Source organism: Capra hircus (assembly GCF_001704415.2).
Source record: "Capra hircus breed San Clemente chromosome X unlocalized genomic scaffold, ASM170441v1, whole genome shotgun sequence".
Taxonomy (NCBI): Eukaryota; Metazoa; Chordata; class Mammalia; order Artiodactyla; family Bovidae; genus Capra; species Capra hircus.
Window position 1 is genome coordinate 17,717,472 of NW_017189517.1, and position 23,933 is coordinate 17,741,404.

Sequence of the window (23,933 nt, forward strand, 5' to 3'; positions counted from 1 at the left end):
GGGATGGAACCCCAGGCCCCTTGCATTGAGAGCCTGGAGTCTTAGCCACTGGACCACCAGGAAAGTCCCTCTCTTAGGTTTTCAAACCTAGGGCTAGCAGGTAGCAATGGACCAGGCACTGAAGGGAGAAAGTGCAAGTTGCTGGGAGGTACACTTGGAGTCACGTGGTGTGATGAAAACCTGACTTTGCTATGAGAAAGTAGAAACTATGTGGTAGACCAAAGAAATACTGAGCTGACAATAAGCTATTGGACAAAGAAAAAGACAGAGAGCGGCAACACTGCAGAGAATTGCTGAGTCATATTAGTGCCAGAAATCTCTAGGCCTTACCCTTCCTTGTGTATTGACCAGTATTTCCTGGCAATAGTCTTAAAAAGATATTCTCAATTGTTTGAGGCAGTTTGAATAACCACTGCTCCTTTCAATCAAAGAGCCTAGTAATTCACACGTGCATTCAGCCTTGGCTGTGACACTTCAAGACTGGACAGACTGAAGCGTGCTCTAAGGGAAGAGCCAGGATGGAGGATTTGAAATCAGTTAATGTGAGGAGCAGGTGGAGGGATGGGGGAAACATATAGCTCTAAGTAGAAAAGATTCAGGATCAGTGAAGGGCTGTTAGATGTGAGAGGGGTTTTATTTATTTTGTGAGATCTCAGAACTAGGTCTGGAAGGAATGGGTAGAGTTAAGAGGTGGGAGATTTGTATTCATTAAGAATCTTCCGGTAGTTGTCTGACATGAAATGGAATGCCTGAGGAATGAGCTAATGTCTTATTCTGGAGATATTTAGGGAGAGGCAGGTAAACACATAATAGGGATGGCAATATTACCTTTGAATTCTATAATGCTTCACAATGCACATTCTGTTACACTGGCTTGATCTTCCTAACAATCTGTTGAGATGGGCATTTTTATATTCATGTTTACAGATGTGGAAGCTGAGGCTCAGAGAGCTGTCATACAGCTCTTAATTAAGTACCAGGGCACTCGCAGAGTTACCTTCTATTGACTGCATGTGAAATGAACATTATAAAGGATATATTTGGAAAATCCTAGCTGATCAAGCTGATAGGGTTTCTAGATTTTTAAAAATTCATCTTTGTGATGCTGAATATATTTTCAAATGCACAAAAAAGGTACTCTCTCTGCTCAGTCTTGCATGAAAACTTATGTTCTTCTCTGCGTCTTATGAAACTGAGACCAATTAATACATTCCTTGCATAGATACAGAAGGTCCGTGGGTGCAGTTTGTACAAACATGCCTAGATGTACATTTCAAACAAGAATAGGTTTCTCTCTCCATTTGCCTGAGCCCATTCCCCACCCTCCTTCCAGATTTCCTGTTATTTGGCTTCTTAGATGAAAGAAGTGTGTTTGCTTATCAAGACTGCTAGTTAACCAAATGGGCCCACTGCTTTCTTAGCTATCACTAAACCCTGCAAAGGAATTAAAAGAGTGAGTAAATCACCACCATTAGTGAAAACTACTTGAAGATAAACATTGTTCTCTGCTTTTCTCACTTAATTTACTTCCTCCCTTTGAATTAAAAAAAATGAAAAAGAAATGCTACGCTATACAAACGCTCTCACTAGTACCCACAGGTGCTGATTGCTATATTATCTGTTGGAAGAGATCAGTAATATCACTTTTTGAAGATATTTAATCTAGTTAGTGATGGATGATATAGAGTTTCCTGGATGTGGGCCATAGTGTTTTCAGGTTGTTGTTGGTGGCATATTTCTGATGCTCTGGCTGGCATTTAAGTTAATATGCTGCTAAGGAGAAACAATAATTTTAAAATGTGAGTTTATTAGTCCTCTCCTTTCCATTCCAATTCTCAGATTATTGGGATAGAAATTGATCAGAGTTGACACCAGATATTGCTTATCAAGTAACACCTCATACCCAGTGTTTACATGCAGGTGTGTTTAAAAAAGCTTTGGTGGTAGACCTAAAGAAGACATATAAGACAAAGGGAAGTCCTTGAGTTTAACAGACAGTAGAATACTATGCCTTATTAGGCAATATTTTCCTACAACAATAGAAAGTTGTAATTTTTGGCTTAAGACAGAGTACCTAGAAATAATGAATAATTTCTCAGTTAATCACATCGAGTGCTGAAATCGATTATGATCAAGGCATCTAGAACTATGGAGGAGTAGAACTTTAATCACCTGACAAAGATTTGAGGAGGAATCTGGAAACTTAAATATAACAAGCAACAGAAACACAGAGGCAAATTTTTGATCAAAAGATCAAACTCCACTCTAATGGCAGAATCAAGTTTTGAAAATTACACATATGGACTTCTGATGGAGCAAATCCATTTTCAAAATGTTTGAAGGCAACTTAGTAAAAAAGATCTTAAATAAAAGGTAAACTATTGCTTTTCCTCCAATTTTGCTTGGATTTCCCTGTAATATTGCAGGATCTTAAAACAAGGGACAATCCTTGAGGATACAATGACAATTTAGGTAATTGCTTGGTTTCATATGCTTTTGTGGGTGTCTGCCTATGGGGTGTTTATGCATCTATGGTTTCCTCTTCACAGGGGCATCTGCTTTGTTTGGTCTGTGTCTATGGGTGTGCCTGGATCTAGATGGGTGTGCCGGTGTGTGTCTCCAGGCTTGTGGAGGGGGTCTGCCTTTTTGCCCAGGCATCTGGGTGCATATCTATGTATTTGTGTATCTCTGCAGCTGTCTACGATGTGTTTCTGCCCTCAGTGGAATCATCCTGTGCTAATGTTTTTTAGTGGGATCAATCATAGCTCAAGTACCTGGTCTCCAATGGTATGTTGCTATTCAAGACCCAGCTGTTATGCAGATGAACCGAATCCTGGGTACTGGTTGGGGGAGCTGGAGCGGCTGGGCTGGGCTGGCTGCGGGTAGTCATTGATCTCCTCTGAAGAGAGTCAGCCGCTGGGGGGGGCTTCCTGGCACAAGTGCAGGCATGCGGAGGCGGTGGCGGCGGCGGGAGGGGTCTGAAGGTGAACTGGTTGTGTGGGCTGCTCTGCATGTCTAAAGAGGAGAGAAGAAAAACACAAAATAGAGACTGAGTCTCTCACTGGGCAGTCAGGAAAACACAGCACATCAGACTTCTGAGGATTTCCCAATAACATAACCCGTGGGATGGGGTGGGGGCGGGCAGGAGAGTTGGAAGTTCAGTCTGTCTGTAAAAATGTCACTTAACTAATGTACAAAAACACGTGCAGTGAGCTTCTGAAATGTAAGACATTCACAGTCGCATTTACATGTAAATTTATCAGGGCTATAACAGCTCTAAAGTAAACGAGGCCGCCTCACACAATTTGTCAGAGTTTCTGCTACTGAACAAATAAATTATCAACGAGACACTGAGTTACAGAACAGAAGTGAGCCAATTTCCATCACTTGCAAAAGTCTCACTTTGGAAAATACCAGTAAAAAGCATAAATTTGTTGCAAGGAAAATCACTCGACACTTAAAAGTATAAGGCTGCCTTCCGGCTTACCACAGGAAAGGATGCTAGCCTGCCTGCATGGGAGCAAAACCAAACTTCAGAAAAACAGCTCACAAGTGTGTAACTCAACTGCAGGAGAGTAACATCTTGGCCAGTTCCCCTTCTCCCCAACTCAGTGCTTCTTATAAAAGGGAGGCTAGAAGGAGTTTGTTCAGGTTGTTAGACATATTTCTACGGCCATGCAAAACACAGTCCATACCTCTCCCCTCTTTGCCACACCTTTCTAGAAGCTCAGCGATATTAGTTGCAGCTGAGACAGCAAGGAAACTATTTTTTTATGCCTGTTTGCAGAGGAGGCATCCTGGGACAGCGGTCCTCAGACTTTATTGTTATTGTTTGGTATTTTTCTGCCATTTTCCATATAGACAGTAAGTTAGAATTTGGCCCATGTGAAATACCCCAATTAAACCATTTGAAAAGAAATCACTATTGTAGTTGATAGCCACATCTCTTTCACGGGAGAAACATAATAGATGTCAAGCAATTTCTTGTAACACCAGCGTGTTGCCGATAAACTTTGTAGACAGCATGGCTTTGTCCCACCTCCCAAATGACTGAGACTTGAAAAGCAGAAAAATGCCAGAGGCTTTCCATGTCTAGCAAAAGGCTCAGCTGGTTTGTGCTGAGACTCACTTTGCAGTGGTTGATCAGAGGGGGGAAAAATCACTTTCTTCAATCCTTCTACCTCAGACTAGAACTGTGAAGACACTGGCATCATTTTCATACTTTAAAACGATACTAGTGCCTTAAAAGCATGACAGATTTTCGGCAGTGTTTTCTACTACAGGTGGCTCTCCCTTTAAATAAACTTGCTATATGAAAAACAAAATTGTATATAGGGAATTGTATCCAATTGTATATTGGATAGGGAGTGGTGATCATTCATTTTATATGAAGCATTCTTTTAGAAAGTCAGCTACTCTTGTATATTTAAAAGGAACTAAAATGCTTCACGAATTTTCTAAATCACCGCCATTACTCTAGACCCAGTGCAAATCCCATATCCACTAAAAAAAATAATCAAAAGTACTTAACATCCCTTTAATTTTTTTAAACCTCTGGAATCATACTCATGACCTTAACAAGAAGCCTGCTTTCCATCCTTGGGGCTCAATGAAGGATTGAATGCTGGGATCCAAAACACCTGGGGATTCTCTAATTTTGTAGATGAGAAAACTGATGCCCAGAGAATTGTTTGTCCAGGGACACTTGGCAAGTTAGTAGCATGGCTAAGATTAGAACCCACATCACCTGACTCTGGCCAAAGCTCCATTCACTCTCCTGCAGCTCTCTGTAATACAGGTTCTCTTCACTTTCTTAAGATGTAGAGACAACAATTCCTCCACATTTTCTGAATTCTTCACTTATGACACACCACCTGCACTGCAGTTATTTGCGTCTATGTCAGCTCCCGCACCAGTGGTGAAGAGCGCAGGATACATAAGAGATGTGAGTTCCATCCCTGGGTTGGTAAGATCCCCTGGAGGAGGGCATGGCAGCCCACCCCAGCATTCTTGCCTGCAGAATCCCACGGACAGAGGAGCCTGGCAGGCCGCAGTCCGTAGGGTCGCTAAGAGTTGGACACGACTGAAATGACTTAGCACACACTGTTCCTGTCATAAATGATATCTCCTTTGTGTACACAGGAAGGCAGAATGGCGTAATGAAGTGCAGCACAGTATAGTGGAAAGGGCACTGAATTCAGGGGTTTGAGTTCTTCGACCACTTGGGAACTTTACCCCCTCATTTGTCAAATGCAGACAATAATCCTTTTACCTAGTAATTACATTTAATTCATGTAACATGTGCTTGGACATAATAGATCAGTGACTTTATTGAATGTAACAGGAATATAAAACTTTAAGATTGGAGAATTCCTTTGTGTTCCACTCATTAGGACTCAGCCCTTTCACTGTTAAATACCTGGGTTCAATCCCTGGTTGAGGAACTAAGATTTTGCAAACCATACACCATGCGCACCCTCTCTCCCCCTCAAAAGAGACAACAAGATGAGCTGGAATTGACCATTGGAATCATCTAGTTCAGCCCTCCCTTATTCCCTCTTCATTTCACAGCCAAGGAACCCAAGTCTTAGAGGTGAAGTGATTTGTTCAGTCATTCAACTTGTATGAATTTGCCTGCCTGTGTCTGTTGATTCCTAGCCTAGAACTCTCTCCATTATACTATTCCATAAAATACATGAGTCTCTTCTCTAACTTTAGCACTTAATATTTTTATCATAAATTTGGCCTCTGAGTTAGCAATGTTATAGCAAACTCTTAATACTCTGTTTTTGTCCTATGTCCTCAATTAGGCCACACGTTTCTTAGAGCAAATCACCTTCTACCTTTCTTGAATGCCATGGTAACACTGAGCACAGTGAGTACAGAGTAAGATCCCTGAAAATTTTTATTGATAGAAGAGTGTTTCACTGGTCTGCGGGACCTACAGAACCAAATGTGCCCTTGGCTCTTTCATTCTGATGTAGCCACTGGATATCTACTTAGTTCACAGAGCAGGAGGCTTCCTCCTTGGAAGTCTCAGTGAAATCTCTCCCAAAACCATGGGGAAGGACAATGATACCTGGAAGAGGGAGCTTAAAATCATGTCCTCCAGGATGTGAAAAGGGCAGCAGTGATGCACTTTAAGATTTGTCATCTGAATACATGAACTTAAAGATGCAACGAAGAGAAGCCAAAGGTGGGAGTCCACAGTTAGAAGAAGAAAAGGAATCACTTTTGGGTCATGTGTTCAGAACAACTTCCAAGCCACACGTGTGAGATCTGCTAGCCTAATGAGTAGGTGTTTCTGTCAATACAGTTGGTCAAAGAAAGTTTCTATTCAGTACAATTGCTTGAAAGAAAGGATCGCTCATTATCATCTGGATTTACTGCGTGCTGGATTTCCCCAAAATCTTTCTGACTCATTTTTCATCATGAAAAATGATTAAAAAAAAATTCTACTTCACTGAAAAGTACAATCCTGCTATTATTATAACATATTCTGTCATTTCTGCCTCAGGTAGAACTGCTTTGTATAGTCATTTTTATTATATAGGCTTAGATGTATTGAAAACATATATTTTGACTATATCTACATATGTTCTTATATATATCTATTTTATTGTGTACTGTTGTTCCTACATTTTGCGTATGCTGAGGTTTCCCTAGTTGTTCATACCATCTTTAAAGTATTTCACGATATTGGATTGAGTAGAATATATCCAGACCTTAAGACTTTAAGAAATACAAATCATCTCAGCTTCATTCTTTTTTTCACCTCAGGAAAAAGATGTGGGGAATACACTCATTCCCTCCCAAATGAAGTAATTTAATCCTTGGGCTCCATGAAATGGGATTTCTCAACATTAAACACTAATAAAAAATACATTAGGGTTCAATGTCAGGAGCTCTAGAACACCAATTCCAAGGGGTTAAGAGTCACATGCACTCACTTCCAAATGTATCTGGCAACCATACATTTCTGTGCCTAAAAGAGAAATGCAAGGGAGAGGGGGGAGTAGCGATTATGCAAATGTGGATATCCAGACATACAAAGCTTTCTGAGAGTAAATTAAGTTTTCAGATAGAAAGGTCTAATTCACATAATATTCTTGGATAGGAGCCAGTTTCAGGTTTAAGGTCCTAAAATAACTTGGAAAGAAAATCTCTTGGGGGCGGGTAGGGGTAGAGGTGGGATTCCTCCAAACTCTGTATCCAAGGCATTTTAGGCATGGCAGAGCTATTAACAAAAGTATAAGCCTTCAGAAACAATGCTGTCTGTCACCAAAAGGTAAGTGGGAGAAGAAAGTTGTCATGCATAGACTTTTTTGCCCCTCTTTTTCTGCAAATAAACCTTCTTCTGGATCATGTGTTAGAGAAACTTTGCACCAGAAATTAGAATATATCTTCCCAGAAACACTGTGCGAGGACTGCTCCAGATATCCATCAGGGTGTTTTACCCCTTTCATTTCATTAACACATACAGTCCATTCAGTTATAAGGTGAAGACTGCATTTTGAAAATTCACCGCACTATGACAGAATCATGTATGGGTAAGGGTCTTATGGGAAAAATGGTGTTTGGGCACAATATCTGAAGGGTGCTTGTGAAAGTGGGTGTCAGAAGGATCACAACTTATGAGTTATTGTGAAGTGGTGGAAGGAGGGCTCTCTGAATCAGACAAGAAGTTCTAACACCAGATGTGGGTGGGCAAGGCTTCTAACACACACGGTGAACTAAGATAGCCGGTAGATGTTTCAGATGTAAGCATGTGCGTGTTTTGTATATTCCCCCACGGCTCTATCTGCTGTATGTGGTCTCCTGCATGCACCTAGCATTTTCAACAGATGGAATCGCACATGTGCAAATGTGAAATTTCTCTTACGTTCAAATTGTTCTCAAATGTACTAATAACATGGGGACGAACCAATGTTTTCAAAACAAGCATTGCAGCAGAACTGACTGTACAGATAAAATAGCTTTCAGCAGGTGTTAAAAATATTGTCATTAATATGGTAAAGTCAAATAGATTTTTTTTTCTTGAACAATTTGACCAAAATAGACACAAGCCTTGTTTTGCAAAGTCTATGTATTTAATTAATCGATCAGTTTTCTATAATGACACTATGACAATACAGCCCCAAATATGTTTTGCCCCAAAGTATATGTTGCAAAGGGGGGCACATATTTTCCTATAACTCAAGGGAAAGGTCACAGGACGTCAGAGAACATGTATGTACTTCCTCATTGTAGTCTGTTTCATTACCCCTTTGGCTAAAGAGGGGATAGCATCATGATGCTTTGGCTCCAATTCTGAATCCAAAAAATGTCTGAAAATGTGAGTTTTTTTTTCCTAACTCATTTGGTGGGAAAACCTAACCAGAACTGATATGATGATATTTACAGTCTCTCTGCATTTCATTTAGTGAATTCCCCTACTTTTAGCTGTGGAAATACTGATGTGTTTTATTAAGTGGTGCTGGCCCACATCCCAATTCAGGGGCTGCACAATGGACAGTATATCTTTATGCTATTGCCTTTATAAAATCTTAAAAATTCTAAATTGTAAAATAAGTGTACCCCAAAGATTCTAGATAAAGGATTGAGTCTGTATTATTATTTAAGCACCTCTCTGAACTCTTACGAGGCAAAATTAATTAATGCTTCTGACGGCCTTAGTAATCTACATGAGCAAAGAACATCAGGGCACCAAGGGTTATTGCCATAACTACTTATGTCAAGTCTCTTGAGGCCAATTATAAGGCTTTGGTTTCTGGGATTGGTTTTCTGAGCTGTTCTCTGTCCTAGGAAAGAGAGGTTATATAAAGAAACAGATTTAAAAAAAAAAAAGAAGAGAGGTTTATTAATAATATTAACTATTCCTACTAATTTTGCCTACCAATGCAGGAGATGTAAGAGACACAGGTTCAATCCCTGGGTTTGGAAGATCCCCTGAAAAAGGGCATGGCAATCGACTCCAGTACTCTTGCCTGGAGAATCCCATGGACAGAGGAGCCTTGCAGGCTACAGTCCATAGGGTTGCACAGAGTTGGACATGACTGAAGCGACTTAGCACACTAATTCTAAATGGATATTACTACTTTATAGTACTTGTCACAAGGAGCCTTCACAACCAGTGAGGAGGTAGTTATACATTTGCATGTTATGGCTAATATCCATTAACTTGATAGTGTTCAGTGATCATCAAATTAGTCTTAAGTATATCTGGCTGTAGACATTTCTGTTCTTAACCTTATACTTATTATTATAGGCTCAAAGAATATGGAGGTAATGTAATTGGTTTTCTGAAGAAAATGGAATAAACAGGTATACCTTATCACTCTTCTGGCTCAAATAATACTGCTTTAATATTGATATACTAACAGTCTTTAATAAAAGCAAATTCATTAGTTAAATAAACCATTAGATTGAGAACAGAAATAAAGTCTATTACATAGCTAATGTTTAATAGATGTGTGTGTGTGTGTGTGTGTGTGTGTGTGTGTGTGTGTGTGTGTGTGTGTGTGTATGGGCATGTGAGGGCTTCCCAGGTGGTGCTAGTGGTAAAGAACTTGCCCGCCAATGCAGGAGACATAAGAGACGCGAGTTCAATCCCTGGGTCAGGAAGATCCCCTGGAGGAGGGCATGGCAACCCACTCCAGTATTCTTGCCTAGAGAATCCCATGGCAGAGGACCTGGCAGGCTATAGTCCATGGGTCACAAAGAGTTGGACATGACTGAGCAACTGAGCACACACATGGGCATGTGAATGAGTGAGACATAGAGAACAAGAGAAAGAGGCAGAAGGAGAGAGAAACAGGAGAATTCACAATGACAGCAGATGACTATGGGAGAAGAGTCACAGAGGCTTGGGGAAAGCTAACAATAATCAATTATAATATCATCAGGTTGACATGGTTTCAACCTGGTGCTGGATTACTGCCCTCTGCATGCTCCTGAGCCCTGCAATGCTATGTATGAGACTGTAAAGTCCATCCCTTTGAGGACTTTAAATGGTCCTCTCAGTAAGCCAGCAAGCAAGAGAGTATGCTCCATTAATTTTTGTCAGTTAGATTGATCTTTGTTACAACCACTAGAAATAAAGGTGAACACTGAAGCACCTACAATCCTTTGACATATTTGTGCTGAAACTCATATTTACACTTCAGTCTCTCCATAAGCTGATGCTTATCTTTAAAGGCTGTGCTGGTCTACCTCCAGAAAATCTAGGTTTCATTAACTTACTTTCCTGCTCTCCAATCAGTTGTACAAGCGAAACAAAGAGTCAAATATACACAAGGCAGCCCTCTTCCAATCCGTTTCTCCCTGTCTCTATTATTGGGGGAATCCAACTGTGCCATGCACTGTATTGGCTTTACACAGTGCAATTAGCCAATCTCGGGCATAACAGTCAATATCCTACCAACAGTACCTGGTTTGTTAAATCAATCAACGCTCTGACAAAGATTAAGACAAACTAGGACTTTACAACCAAGAAAATAATAGAAAGAAAGAGAGGACTGTGGCTAATGCTATTCTGGTTAAATTACTCATGTAAATGTATAAACTAATTTTCTTGGTTGTGAGAATACAAGGAGGATACATCTTCTCTTATATTTTCAGAGTAGCTTGATAATGTTGAAAAGAACAAAAGAAAAATGAAATACATTTATTACCTATTTATTTTTCTATGCAGAATGGTAAAGAGCTCTACTTTGTGACAAAATTTGGAATTTTACATGTCAGATTCTAAATATTAATATATGGTATTAACGATTCAAATTAAAATTAGTGGTTGGCCAAAGCCTTTTTCACTATGGTCTTGAAGGAAACTCTGTTATCCATTATGTACCATGAAACATGAAATAGATAATTGCCCTGTTTTATCTTATGCTGACAGTGATGCTGTGGCTTCCATTATTAGGCAGTGAAGTATATCAAAAAGAAAATATAGAAAGTAATGATCCTTAAAAGTTCACATTTACTTTATACTCAAACTAAAGTCCTATGTAGGTATTTCAATTATTTTCAGTCCCCAAGTTCATTATTTATTTGCAAGTAGGTAATGGAGGGTTATGAATTAATTGACAGTGAATCCTTTAATAAATGGGCTAATAACAGATATTCTGGAATTTTACAAAGTTTTCATTTTCAGAGCTTCACTTTTTTATTAGACTATTAGAAATGGTCACCCTATATTTGTTCAAAAAGCAACAGATAAAAATCTTTCTAATGTTATTTATGAAAATGGAATTCTGAATGTTTGAAGCACAAATCAAGAAAACATTATGACTGTGACTAAAAGCTCTAAGAAAAATATTTTTCAAACTACCATATGTTAAATAATGAGGGCAAACTATATTGAGCAGTAAAAAACAAAAAGAAAAATTCCTAGGGGATATAAAGAAAACATGCAGAGCTAGGGAAGACTGGGGAAGGTTTTAGCACCTCCATCTCAAACTTTTCAACACAAAGAATGAAGAAAAAGTACTTGTTATTAAAAATTAATACCTTGAGGAGATAGTGAAGGACAGGGAAGCCTGGTGTGCTGCAGTCCATGGGGTCGCAAAGAGTTGGACATGACTCAGCAACTGAACAACAACAATGTTACATTAACCATTATATGACCATCATTGTCTGGCTACTTGGTGAGAAACCTCCTCCATACCCTGTATGTACTCTCCCAGGAATAAGAGAAATCCATGGATACCAAGTGAAGTGGTGAAAAGGGGTTCCAACATTTATACCTGGAGACTGAAAACATATATAGTGTCCACCAGGGACAGTGGGAAGAGAGCACTGTTACGGCAGTATTCACATGACCCGGATGATTCTCCCTCGTTTTCATCTTTGCTCTGACTCAGCAGTTCTCAGCTAGAGGATCCAAACAAACCAATGTTTTGCTATCACCTGTTACTACAATAGAGGACTAAAGTTCACAGACAGTTTCTTTAAAAATGGTAGATGAAAAGGTGATACCTCTAACAGTGCCACTCTGAGTTACCTTTGGATGTGCTTTCCTGGATAAGAGTTAAAGGGGTGGGGCTATAGCTAGTGCTAGGAATTGGGTACAACTCTGGAGAAGGCAATGGCACCCCACTCCAGTACTCTTGCCTGGAAAATCCCATGGATGGAGGAGCCTGGAGGTCGCTAAGAGTCAGACACGACTGAGTGAGTTCACTTTCACTTTTCACTTTCATGCATTGGAGAAGGAAATGGCAACCCACTCCAGTGTTCTTGCCTGGAGAATCCCAGGGACGGGGGAGCCTGGTGGGCTGCCGTCTATGGGGTCGCACAGAGTCGGACACGACTGAAGTGACTTAGCAGTAGCAGCAGTAGCTGATCCCATAAACAATTTCCATATTCTCATGCTTGCTGAATGATTCTATGCATACCATGGAGATGAAGAAAATTTGGTTATTCACACCCCCCAAAAAGAAAATAAGGGAGGGAAATTGGGGGAAAATCTTCACATTCTCACAGGAATGTCTGACACATGTTCATGTTATTCAGATATGCTGCAGCCAAAAAAAAAAGAATTGTGATCTTGATGGAGGATGGCAGAACACCAGTGTCTTCCATCAACCTTACTGCCTGATATCTTTTGGGTTACTGAGGGAATCTCCCAAGAGGCATGAGCTAGGAAGAGATAGTTCTGTGAGGAAGGAGAGAGTAACTTTTACTTCTCTCTTGTATTCAAGTGATGCATCTACTTGTCATATATCAAGAGTTGGGTCTGAATCATCTTTATAGCTCCCACACACTTAGCTCAAAATTTTATTCAATACAACTTTATAATTTTGTTTGTTTGAAAATTTAATTAATTTGAACAAAATCAAAATTTTAAATTCAATTAAGTGTATTTTTTAAAAACCAATTATAGTCACTCTGGTGGGAGACTGTTTGATGATGACGAATACCTTATTTGATTGAATTCTTCACATTCCTACCAGCTGTTTTGGCATTGTGTGGGCACAGCCTGTCTCTGAAAGTTTCTGCCTGAAGTGTTCTGAAATGTTCATCGATTAACTCACTCATTATTACAAATTTTCATTTTCCTGTTTTTCAACATGTTGTTTTACTAAGATGTTAAATAGAGTTATTTCTTGGAGAGGTGCCGACATTAAGACTTATTACTAAGCCTGCCTTATAAACTTTGCTTATGCTAAGTTATGCATACTTAACTCATTTTATTTTTTCCTTCAAACTCTGATTCATTCCCTCAATTACATTACTGCTTATCTCTCTGGACTCCCTCCAATTTAACTACTCCTTTATGGTTCCCCAAACAAAATGCAACATTCTAGATGAACATCACCCAGAATACAAGAAAGTTATCTGAAAAATTCTTTTGTAATGATGTCTTTTCACATGCATCCTCAAATTACATATAGAATGCACTTGAGACTTCATTAACTGGAAGATGGCTAATGAAGTCATGAGAAGGCAGCTCAATTAGGAAATATAGTGATATATTGATACAGATGTGTCTGCTAGTGGATCAAGCAAAATGTCCATCAAAATACGCAAATTAGTGGAATCTACTAATACAATGTTAGAGTCAAATGAACATCCAGTGAATTCAGACATGTTTCTCCCAACTCTCGCCCACTGAGATTTAATGTGTAGGTGCCTTGCTGCTGCTGCTGCTAAGTCGCCTCAGTTGTGTCCGACTCTGTGCGACCCCAAAGACGGCAGCCCACCAGGCTCCCCCGTCCCTGGGATTCTCCAGGCAAGAACACTGGAGTGGGTTGCCATTTCCTTCTCCAATGCATGAAAGTGAAAAATCAAAGTGAAGTCGCTCAGTCGTGTCTGACCCTTCGCAACCCCATGGACTGCAGCCCAGCAGGCTCCTCCGTCCATGGGATTCTCCAGGCAAGAGTACTGGAGTGGGGTGCCATTGCCTTCTCCAATAGGTGGCTTAGGAAACCTAAAAAATTAACTTGTCTCAAGAGGAAGAGTGTCAGTGTACATAAACAGAAGGAAAAATGAGAACATGTGTTGAGGAAACTATGAATATTTGAAATTGCAGTAACAAAGAAATATAAATGGTAATCTGAGAAATTAAGAAAATATTTCCTAGGTAGTGATTGATCAGTGTTTCCATAAAGAAAGTATCTTAATTAACTTAATTCTTAGTTAAGGTCATTTAAATAAATTTCTTCAGATGGTACACAGGGGAAACATTTATGTATGATAGATGAGATGCTGAGAGGGACAGAGGATTAAACACATATTGTTTATGTGAAGCAGTTCTCAAAGAAACCTCTTGTTAGTGTTTGAAATCAGTGAATGGGTGCACCAAAGCTCCTTCCTGTGTATTAATACAGAGGGGTACAGGGGTCTGTACCAGACCAAACTGCAGAGTGTGATCTGGGTTTATGGCAGGGTGTGATGACAACCTGGATTTGATTCAAGTTTGCTTTTCCTTTGGTTTACTCCCTAATGGCAAATAAGCATTACAAAAGATATTAAATAAAATTTGAAAACAAGGCATGTGTACATGGCTCCATTTTCCTCCCTTGTACTTCATGAAAGCAAGTCTTGATTTGGTGGTTGGTAGCCTGCCCAGAGTGAGATGTCTAATGGAGGAAAGAAGGCAGTATTACAGGACTGTTGTCTTTTGTACTCCCCGATTCATTAGCATTTGGAAACAGCTTACGTAAAGCATAATCCTGCACTCAGGAAGTCATCTCATGCAGGGTGAATGTCCAGCCAGCTCCCTGATCTTTAAGTTCTTGCCATGGCAGCAGTAGGGAAATCTCCCCTTGTCTCTCTGCACGATACAAGTCCTAGGTGATTCCCATTTATTTCCCCTTAGGGGGTTTCCGTGGAAAAATCTGGCCACAGGATACCACGGGGACTTCTAGTAGTAATCATAAAAAGTAAGTTGTAAGTCAGGGTACAGAAATAAAAGGTCAAGTGTGAACCACTATTGAAATATATTTTTTTTAAAGTAGGGCTCATATCTTACTAATATGTTATTACTGCTTATAATGTTCAAAATAAATGATAGAGAAGGAATTAAACCTAGTTAGCTATGGAATACCTTTCATTCAGAAGCAGGAGACAAAGGGGAGGGTGTGTCTTGGTTTCGTTTATTTTCGGTAAGGAGAAACAAGGGTAGAGTACTTGCTCTATTACTTGTCTAGTTATTTAGAGAACTGAATCTGTACATAACTTGTTTAAATTTATAAGTACATCCTGACATTTCCAATGACATGGTGGTTAAGTTACAATATTAGGATCAGATCAATCTGCGTTTAAATCATAGTTCTGCTGTTTACTCACAGTTTGATGTTGAACAATCAAACCGTTTCAAGCCTCTATTTCTTTATCTGTAAAATAGGGATCTTAATGAAAATCTCTTACTGTTTTTGTGAAAATTAAATGAGGTCACAGGTGTAAAACACAGAGTACCTGGCACATAGTAACCACTAAATAATATTATTAAACAAATGATCAATCCAACAAAGTCTATAAAATTCAAGCACCAGCTAGTACGTAACCTAAGAAAAAAAAGCTGATTCTAAACTTTTTGATTATTTAAAACTTCTCCATTATAATGAAAAAACATTTTAGAATCTTCACAGGTTTCTTATTTTCTTCCCAATAGTTCTGAGAAGCTATTATTGAAATCACAAGTCAATACGAGAATAGTTGACTCCTATCCTTTCCTCTTCCTCCAAGCCACACCAAACGCTCTGTATTGATTAGCTTTCTTATTATGCTCTCAGTCCTTTTTTACTTCAGATAACAAACTCTATTTCTAAATGATTTGGGAAATACATGCTTTCTAAAGTACCTATTGCAATAATACCTTGGGACTTTAGAGCAAAGGATGTGAAGAAAAACCATTTTCATGAATACCACATTAGTGCTTTGTATTTAGGAAGCACCTTTCATCTGCATCTCTCAAAGTCCTTCACAAATATTATCTGATGCTTTATTCACTGGGCCACGCTGCAAAGAAAATTGCCTTTCGGCGAAGTCCCTCAAAGTACATAAAACCTCAGGAGGGAAGGAACTGTAGATAGTTGGTTAAAGTGTCTGGAATATTCAGAGACATTTAAAAATAGTATATATGAAAATACCAACAAAGTGCGACTGCTTCTTAGAAATATGAGGTCCCCATAGGTGTAGCTTTCAGAGTAAATACATATATAGGAACTTTGTTGTATGGGCACTAAAACCAACATTCACAATATAAGTTAATGATATTTGATCAATTTTCTAACCTAACTTGGTATAGACATATATATATAGACATTATATAGACATATATATAGACATATGTATAGACATATATATATTTATTAAAGCATTGCATATTAATAATTTGTATGTGCTAAGTCGCTTTGGTCAAGTCTGAATCTGCGACCCCATGGCCTGCCAGGCCCCTCTGTCCATGGGGATTCTCCAGGCAAGAATACTAGAGTGGGTTGCTATGCCCTCCTCCAGGGGATCTTCTTGATCCAGGGATCAAACCCGTGGCTCCTACATTGCAGGCAGATTTTTTACCACTGAGCCACTGGAGAAGCCCCAATATTAATGATATTAATGATAGTCCCCAGTATATGTAAAAAGCATGATGTCAGACAAGGATTGTATACCAAGTACTTAGCACAGTGACTGGTTCTCAGTTAATGTTAGTTACCAAAATAATTATTGTAAATATTATCATTATGAAGTTAGATTAGGAAAATTATTTTCTTTAACAGAATTCAGTGAAAGCCTACGTGTATTCACATTAGTTGCTATTGTTCCTAAAATATGTACCTATGAACTAAGAGGGAAAGGAAAACTCACCCCCTTTCTCAAGATGGGGAGAAGCATGACTACTTGCACATTGAGACCTTTTACAGGCTTCTGACTGTAATGATTTATCAGTGTCTGGTTGTCACAGACTATGGCTGTGGTGTGTGTACATGCTTAGTTGCTCAGTAGTGTTTGATTCTTTGTCACCCTATAGACTCGGAGAAGGCAATGGCAACCCAGTCTAGTACTCTTGCCTGGAAAATCCCATGGATGGAGGAGCCTGGTAGGCTGCAGTCCATGGGGTTGCGAAGAGTCGGACACGACTGAGCGACTTCACTTTCACTTTCTTGCACTGGAGAAGGAAATGGCAACCCGCTCCAGTGTTCTTGCCTGGAGAATCCCAGGGATGCGGGCGGGAGCCTGGTGAGCTGCCGTCACAGGGGTCGCACAGAGTTGGACACGACTGAAGTGACTTAGCAGCAGCAGCAACACCCCATGGACTGTAGCCTGCCAGGCTCCTCTGTCCATGGTGATTCTCCAGGCAAGAATACTGAGTGGGTTGCCATGCTCTCCTTCAGGGGATCTTCCCAACCCCAGGGATGGAACTCAGATCTCCTGCACTGCAGGCAAGTTCGTTCCAGTCTGAGCCACCAGGGAAGCCCCTATGGCTGTGGATACGCCATGAAAATATGTGGATAATTTGGGGGTGGGTTTGGGGGAGGGGAGACTGTATCAAGTGAGGGACTTTATATAATCCAAAGGAAATAACTTACTTAGAGAACTTTAATCAATTGTATTGATACCATGAAAACACATTAACGTATACACATTCACTGTAGAGTTGCCCTCAGCTTCATGTACTGCTTCTTAGGGTTTTTATTTTTGGTCTTAGATACTCAATTATTGTATCTTATTATTCACACCTAAGAAACACCTGGAGTAACAGGCAAATTTGACCTTGGAGTACGGACTGAAGCAGGGCAAAGCCTAATAGAGTTTTGTCAAAGGAATACACTTGTCATGACAAACGCCCTCTTCCAACAACACAAGAGAAGACTCTACACATGGACGTCACCAGATGGTCAACACTGAAATCAGGTTGATTATATTCTTTGCAGCCGAAGATGGAGAAGGTCTATATACTCAGCAAAAACAAGACTGGGAGCTGACTGTGGCTCAGATCATGAACTCCTTATTGCCAAATTCAGACTTAAATTGAAGGAAGTAGGGAAAACCACTAGACCATTCAGGTATGACCTAAATCAAATCCCTTATGATTATACAGTGGAAGTGAGAAATAGATTTAAGGCACTAGATCTGATAGACAGAGTTCCTGATGAACTACGGATGGAGCTTCCTGACATTGTATAGGAGACAGGGATCAAGACCATCCTGAAGAAAAAAGAAATGCAAAAAAGCAAAATGGCAGTCTGAGGAGGCCTTACAAATAGCTGTGAAAGGAAGAGAAGTGAAAAGTAAAGGAGAAAAGGAAAGATATAAGCATCTGAATGCAGAGTTCCAGAGAATAGCAAGGAGAGATAAAAAAGCCTTCCTCAGCGATTAATGCAAAGAAATAGAGGGAAACAACAGAATGGGAAAGACTAGAGATCTCTGCAAGAAAATTAGAGATACCAAGGGAACATTTCATGCAAAGATGGGCTCGATAAAGGGCAGAAATGGTAGGGATCTAACAGAAGCAGAAGATATTAAGAAGAGTTAGCAAGAATACACAGAAGAACTGTACAAAAAAGATCTTCACAACCAAGATAATCACAATGGTGTGATCACTCATCTAGAGCCAGACATCCTGGAATGCAAAGTCAAGTGGGCCTTAGGAAGCATCACTATGAACAAAGCTAGTGGAGGTGATGGAATTCCAGTTGAGCTATTTCAAATCCTGAAAGATGATGCTGTGAAAGTGCTGCACTCAATATGCCAGCAAATTTGGAAAACTCAGCAGTGGCCACAGGACTGCAAAAGGTCAGTTTTCATTCCAATCCCAAAGAAAGGCAATGCCAAAGAATGCCCAGACTACCGCACAATTGCACTCATCTCACATGCTAGTAAAGTAATGCTCAAAATTCTCCAAGCCAGGTTTCAGCAATACGTGAACCATGAACTTCCAGATGTTCAAGCTGGTTTTAGAAAAGGCAGAGGAACCAGAGATCAAACCTGCAACATCTGCTGGATCGTGGAAAAAGGAAGAGAGTTCCAGAAGAAACATCTATTTCTGCTTTATTGACTATGCCAAAGTCTTTGACTGTGTAGATCACAATAAACTGTGGAAAATTCTGAAAGAGATGGGAATACCAGACCACCTGACCTGCCTCTTGAGAAACCTATGTGCAGGTCAGGAAGCAACAGTTAAAACTGGACATGGAACAACAGACTGGTTCCAAATCAGGAAAGGAGTGCATCAAGGCTGTATTTTGTCACCCTGCTTATTTAACTTATATGCAGAGCACACCATGAGAAATGCTGGGCTGGAAGAAGCACAAGCTGGAATCAAGATTTCCGGGAGAAATATCGATAACCTCAGATATGCAGATGACACCACCCTTATGGCAGAAAGTGAAGAGGAACTAAAAAGCCTATTGAGGAAAGTGAAAGAGGAGAGTGAAAAAGTTGGCCTAAAGCTCAACATTCAGAAAACGAAGATCATGGCATCTGGTTCCATCATTTCATGGCAAATAGATGGGGAAATAGTGGAAACAGTGTCAGACTTTATTTTTGGGGGGCTCCAAAATCACTGCAGATGGTGACTGCAGCCATGAAATTAAAAGACACTTACTCCTTGGAAGGAAAGTTATGACCAATCTAGATAGCATATTAAAAAGCAGAGATGAAGTAAGCCAGAAAGAAAAACACCAATACAGTATACTAACACATATATATGGAATTTAGAAAGATGGCATGACGACCCTGTATGCAAGACAGCAAAAAAGACACAGATGTGTATAACGGACTTTTGGACTCAGAGGGAGAGGGAGAGGGTGGGATGATTTGGGAGAATGGCATTGTAACATGTATACTATCATGTAAGAATTGAATCGCCAGTCTATGTCCGACGCAGGATACAGCATGCTTGGGGCTGGTGCACGGTGATGACCCAGAGAGATGTTATGGGGAGGGAGGTGGGAGGGGGGTTCATGTTTGGGAACACATGTACACCTGTGGTGGATTCATGTCAATGTATGGCAAAACCAATACAGTATTGTAAAGTAAAATAAAGTAAAAAAAAAAAAAAGTAAGTAAAAAAAATAAAAATAAAAATAAAAAGCAGAGACATTACTTTGTCAACAAAGGTCCATCGAGTCAAGGCTATGGTTTTTCCAGTGGTCATGTATGGATGTGAGAGTTGGACTGTGAAGAAAGCTGAGCACTGAAGAATTGATGCTTTTGAACTGTGGTGTTGGAGAAGACTCTTGAGATTCCCTTGGACTGCAAGGAGATCCAACCAGTCCATCCTAAAGGAGATCAGTCCTGGGTGTTCATTGGAAGGACTGATGCTAAAGCTGAAACTCCAATACTCTGGCCACCTCATGTGAAGAGCTGACTCATTGGAAAAGACTCTGATGCTGGGCAGGATTGGGGGCAGAAGGAGAAGGGGACAACAGAGGATGAGATGGCTGGATGGCATCACCGACTCAATAGACATGAGTTTGAGTAAACTCTGGGAGTTGGTGATGGACAGGGAGTCCTGGCGTGCTGCGATTCATGGGGTCGCAAAGAGTCAGACATGACTGAGCAATTGAACTGAATACGTTGTAAAATTCAATTATTTGAAAAAAATTGTTGTTAAGAATGTGGGATCATGAAAGTCTTCAGAGGAGATGAAAAATTTCAACTTATTTGAAGAAAATACATTGCTTTAAAGTCATATATTGCTCCCACTTTAGAGATGGCTAATATGAGGCCTATTGAAGTAAAGAACCTGGTCCAAGGCCTTGATTCTATAGCATTGACCTAACTCTATTAGCTGCCACTCAGCCATCTCTCCTGGGATTCCAAGTAAGTCACACCAATGGCATTTCTATCACACTTGCCATTCATATTCATTGCAACCAATGAAGATAAAATGCTGTGACTGAATCAGCTCTGTAACAACTCATTCTATGTAATAGGTTACTTTATTTGTAAACTCAGTTCAGTATGGTTGTGCACAAATCATTACGTGCTTCCTTTTACTTGTCAGGAGCAAATAGCCTCATTTCAGAAGTATCTACATAATTTATGTGATCCTTATCATCAGTCTTTAGCTTATATCATTTTATCCCATGTGGATCTTGAAAATATCAGAAGAGACTGTTTAATGGGCTTGCTTTAAAAAGACAACTGACCAATTTATTTATGGTATTTTTCTTTCTGTATGGTAAAACCGAATCATATTTATTAATGAAATATTATGGCACTAAAAGAAATTCTTCTTATACCTGGCACTCATGATGACCATCTTTCTACTTGTGGAGAGTACAAAATTAGTTTTCAAATACATGCTATTAAAAATAAACTAGATTTCCTTCAGCTACAAATCACAGGTAGGGGTTTTCCTTTACTAAGTATGATTTAGAGTTACAACAATGGATAATCATGTGGGTGTCTTCAGTTAGGGTAGTTCAAGTAGCAATTCTAGAAATAGTATGACTACATGTCACTCAGTAAAATAGCTCTAACACTTGGCTGTATTATACAAATCTATAGTGTAATGCTTAAAGGATATGACAAAATCTAAAGTCTAAAAATGTTAGGGATATTAGAGCTGCCTTTTGCTTTTTAAAAAGTAATTAAACATTATTTTATATTTTAAGAATTTTAGTAACTTGTTATGCATCAGTTACTGTATTGTTTATAATACAACCATTCTAATGTAATTCGTGTAGCACTTTCATTTGAAAGAGCTGGAAATGTTAAAAACAAAACCAAGAAACCAAAACACAACATTCTCTAATACTATATACAAAAATAAACTCAAAATGGATTACAGACCTAAATGTAAGACCGGAAACCGTAAAACTCCTAGAGGAAATCTTAGGCAGAACACTCTTTGACATAAATCACAGCAATATTGTTTTATATCTGTCTTCTAAAGCAAAGGAAATAAAAGCAAAAATAAACAAATGGGACCTAATTAAACTTAAAAGCTTTTGCACAGCAAAGGAAGCCATCAACAAAACAGCCTACTGATTCAGACAATCTACTCAATGGGGAAAAAAAATGAGCACATGATATGATCAATAAGGTGTTAATATCCAACATATACAAGCATCTCATACAACTCAACATCAAAAAAACAAACAAACCATCTGATTTGAAAATGGACAGAAGAACTGAAGAGACATTTTTCCAAAAAGGAAATGCAGGTGTCCAACAGGCATATGAAAAGAAGCTAAACTTTGTTAATCATCAGGCAAATGCAAATCAAAACCTCAAAGAGGTATCACCTCACACCTGCCATAATGTCTATCATCAAAAAGAACACAAACAGCCAACAGTGGTGAGGGTGTAGAGGAAAAGGTGTACACTGTTAGTGAGAATGTAAATTCATGCAACCATTGTGGGAAAGTTTGGAGGTTTCTCAAAAAACTAAAAGTAGAGCTACCACTGACCCAGCAACTTCACTCCTGGGTATATATAGAAAAAGAAAAAAAACACTAATCCAAAATGATGTATGCACCCCAATGTTCATGGTAACATTATTTACAATTACCAAAATATAGAAGCAACCTAAGTGTTCATCAACAGATGAATGGATAAAGAAGATGTGTATGTACACACACACACACACACACATATACACACACACACTGAAATACTACTCAGCCATTAAAAAGGATATTTTTGTTTTATTTGTGCAATCTCAAAAATACAACAAGCTAGTGGATAAAACAAAAAGAAACAGACTCACAATACAAAGAAGAAACTAGTGGTTACCAGTTAAGAGAGGTAAGAGGGGAGGGGCAATATAGGGGTAGGGGATTAAGAGGTATATACTATCAGTTATAAAATAAGCTAGAAGGATATATTGTACAATATGGGGAATATAGCCAATTTTTATTATAATTATAAATGAAGTATGACCTTTACAAATTGTGAATCCCTATATTATATACCTATAACTTATGTAATATTGTACAGCAACCATACTTCAATTTTAAAGAAAGTAAAAAACAAAAGTAAAACAAAAACCAAGCCCATAATGCCCTAAACATACAAGTTTGTTTATCCATGAGTCCGGTGAGTAGACGTATCAGAACAACATACTTATTCTAAAAATGAAATGATTGTTCATTCTGTGAAACAAAGAAAACAACCCACAGAAAGAAAAGGCAATCTCAGAAATGGGAGAAAATATTTTCAAGTCATATATCTGATTAGGAGTTAATATACAGAATATGCAAAGAACTCCTAAGATTCAACAACAACAGAAAACAATCTTATTTTAAAATAGGCAAAGGAGTTGAAAAGACATTTATCCAAAGGATATACGCAAATGTCCAAGAATCATACAAAAAGATGTTCATCCTCACTAATCATCATGAAAATGTAAATCAAAACCACAATGAGATATTGCCTCATACTCATTAGGATGGTGGTGGTTTAGTCGCTAAGTCATGCCTGACTCTTGCAACACCATGGACTGTAGCCCAGCAGGCTCTTCTGTTCATGGGATTTCCCAGGCAAGAATACTGGAGTGGGTTGCCATTTCCTTCTCCAGGGGACCCTCCTGACCCAGGGATTGAACTTGGCTCTCCTGCACGGCAGGCAGATTCTTTACTGATTGAGCTCGTTAGGATGGCCACTGTCACAAAACAGAATATCATTAGTATTGGTGAATATATGGAGAAATTAGAAATCTGTGAACTTATTTTGGAATGTAAAATGTTGATGTATGGAGGTTCTTCAAAAAATTAAAAATAGAATTACCATATGATCTGGCAACCCCATTTCTGGGTGAGTCACATCTAAAATAATTAAAAACAGGATCTTCAAGAGTATTTACACACCCATATTTATTGAAGCATTAGTCACAATAGCCAAAATGTGGTAGCAACGTCTATGTCTACTGGTGGATGAATTGAAAAGGAAAATGTGGTATATACATAGGATAGAATACTATTCAGCTTCTATTAAGAAGAAAATCATGTTGTACCACAGGAAGGAACCTTGAGGATATTGTA

At 39.1% G+C, this 23,933-nt stretch overlaps 1 protein-coding gene across 1 annotated transcript in view; it reads right to left on the reverse strand.

The window, feature by feature from the left end:
- The window catches only part of TENM1 (teneurin transmembrane protein 1), a 986,510-nt gene that overhangs the window by 489,592 nt on the left and 472,985 nt on the right, over nucleotides 1-23,933 (reverse strand). Inside the window, exon 7 of the mRNA XM_018044162.1 lies at nucleotides 2,775-3,015. Coding sequence (XP_017899651.1) covers nucleotides 2,775-3,015 — 241 coding nt within the window. The remainder of the gene's footprint in view (nucleotides 1-2,774; nucleotides 3,016-23,933) is intronic.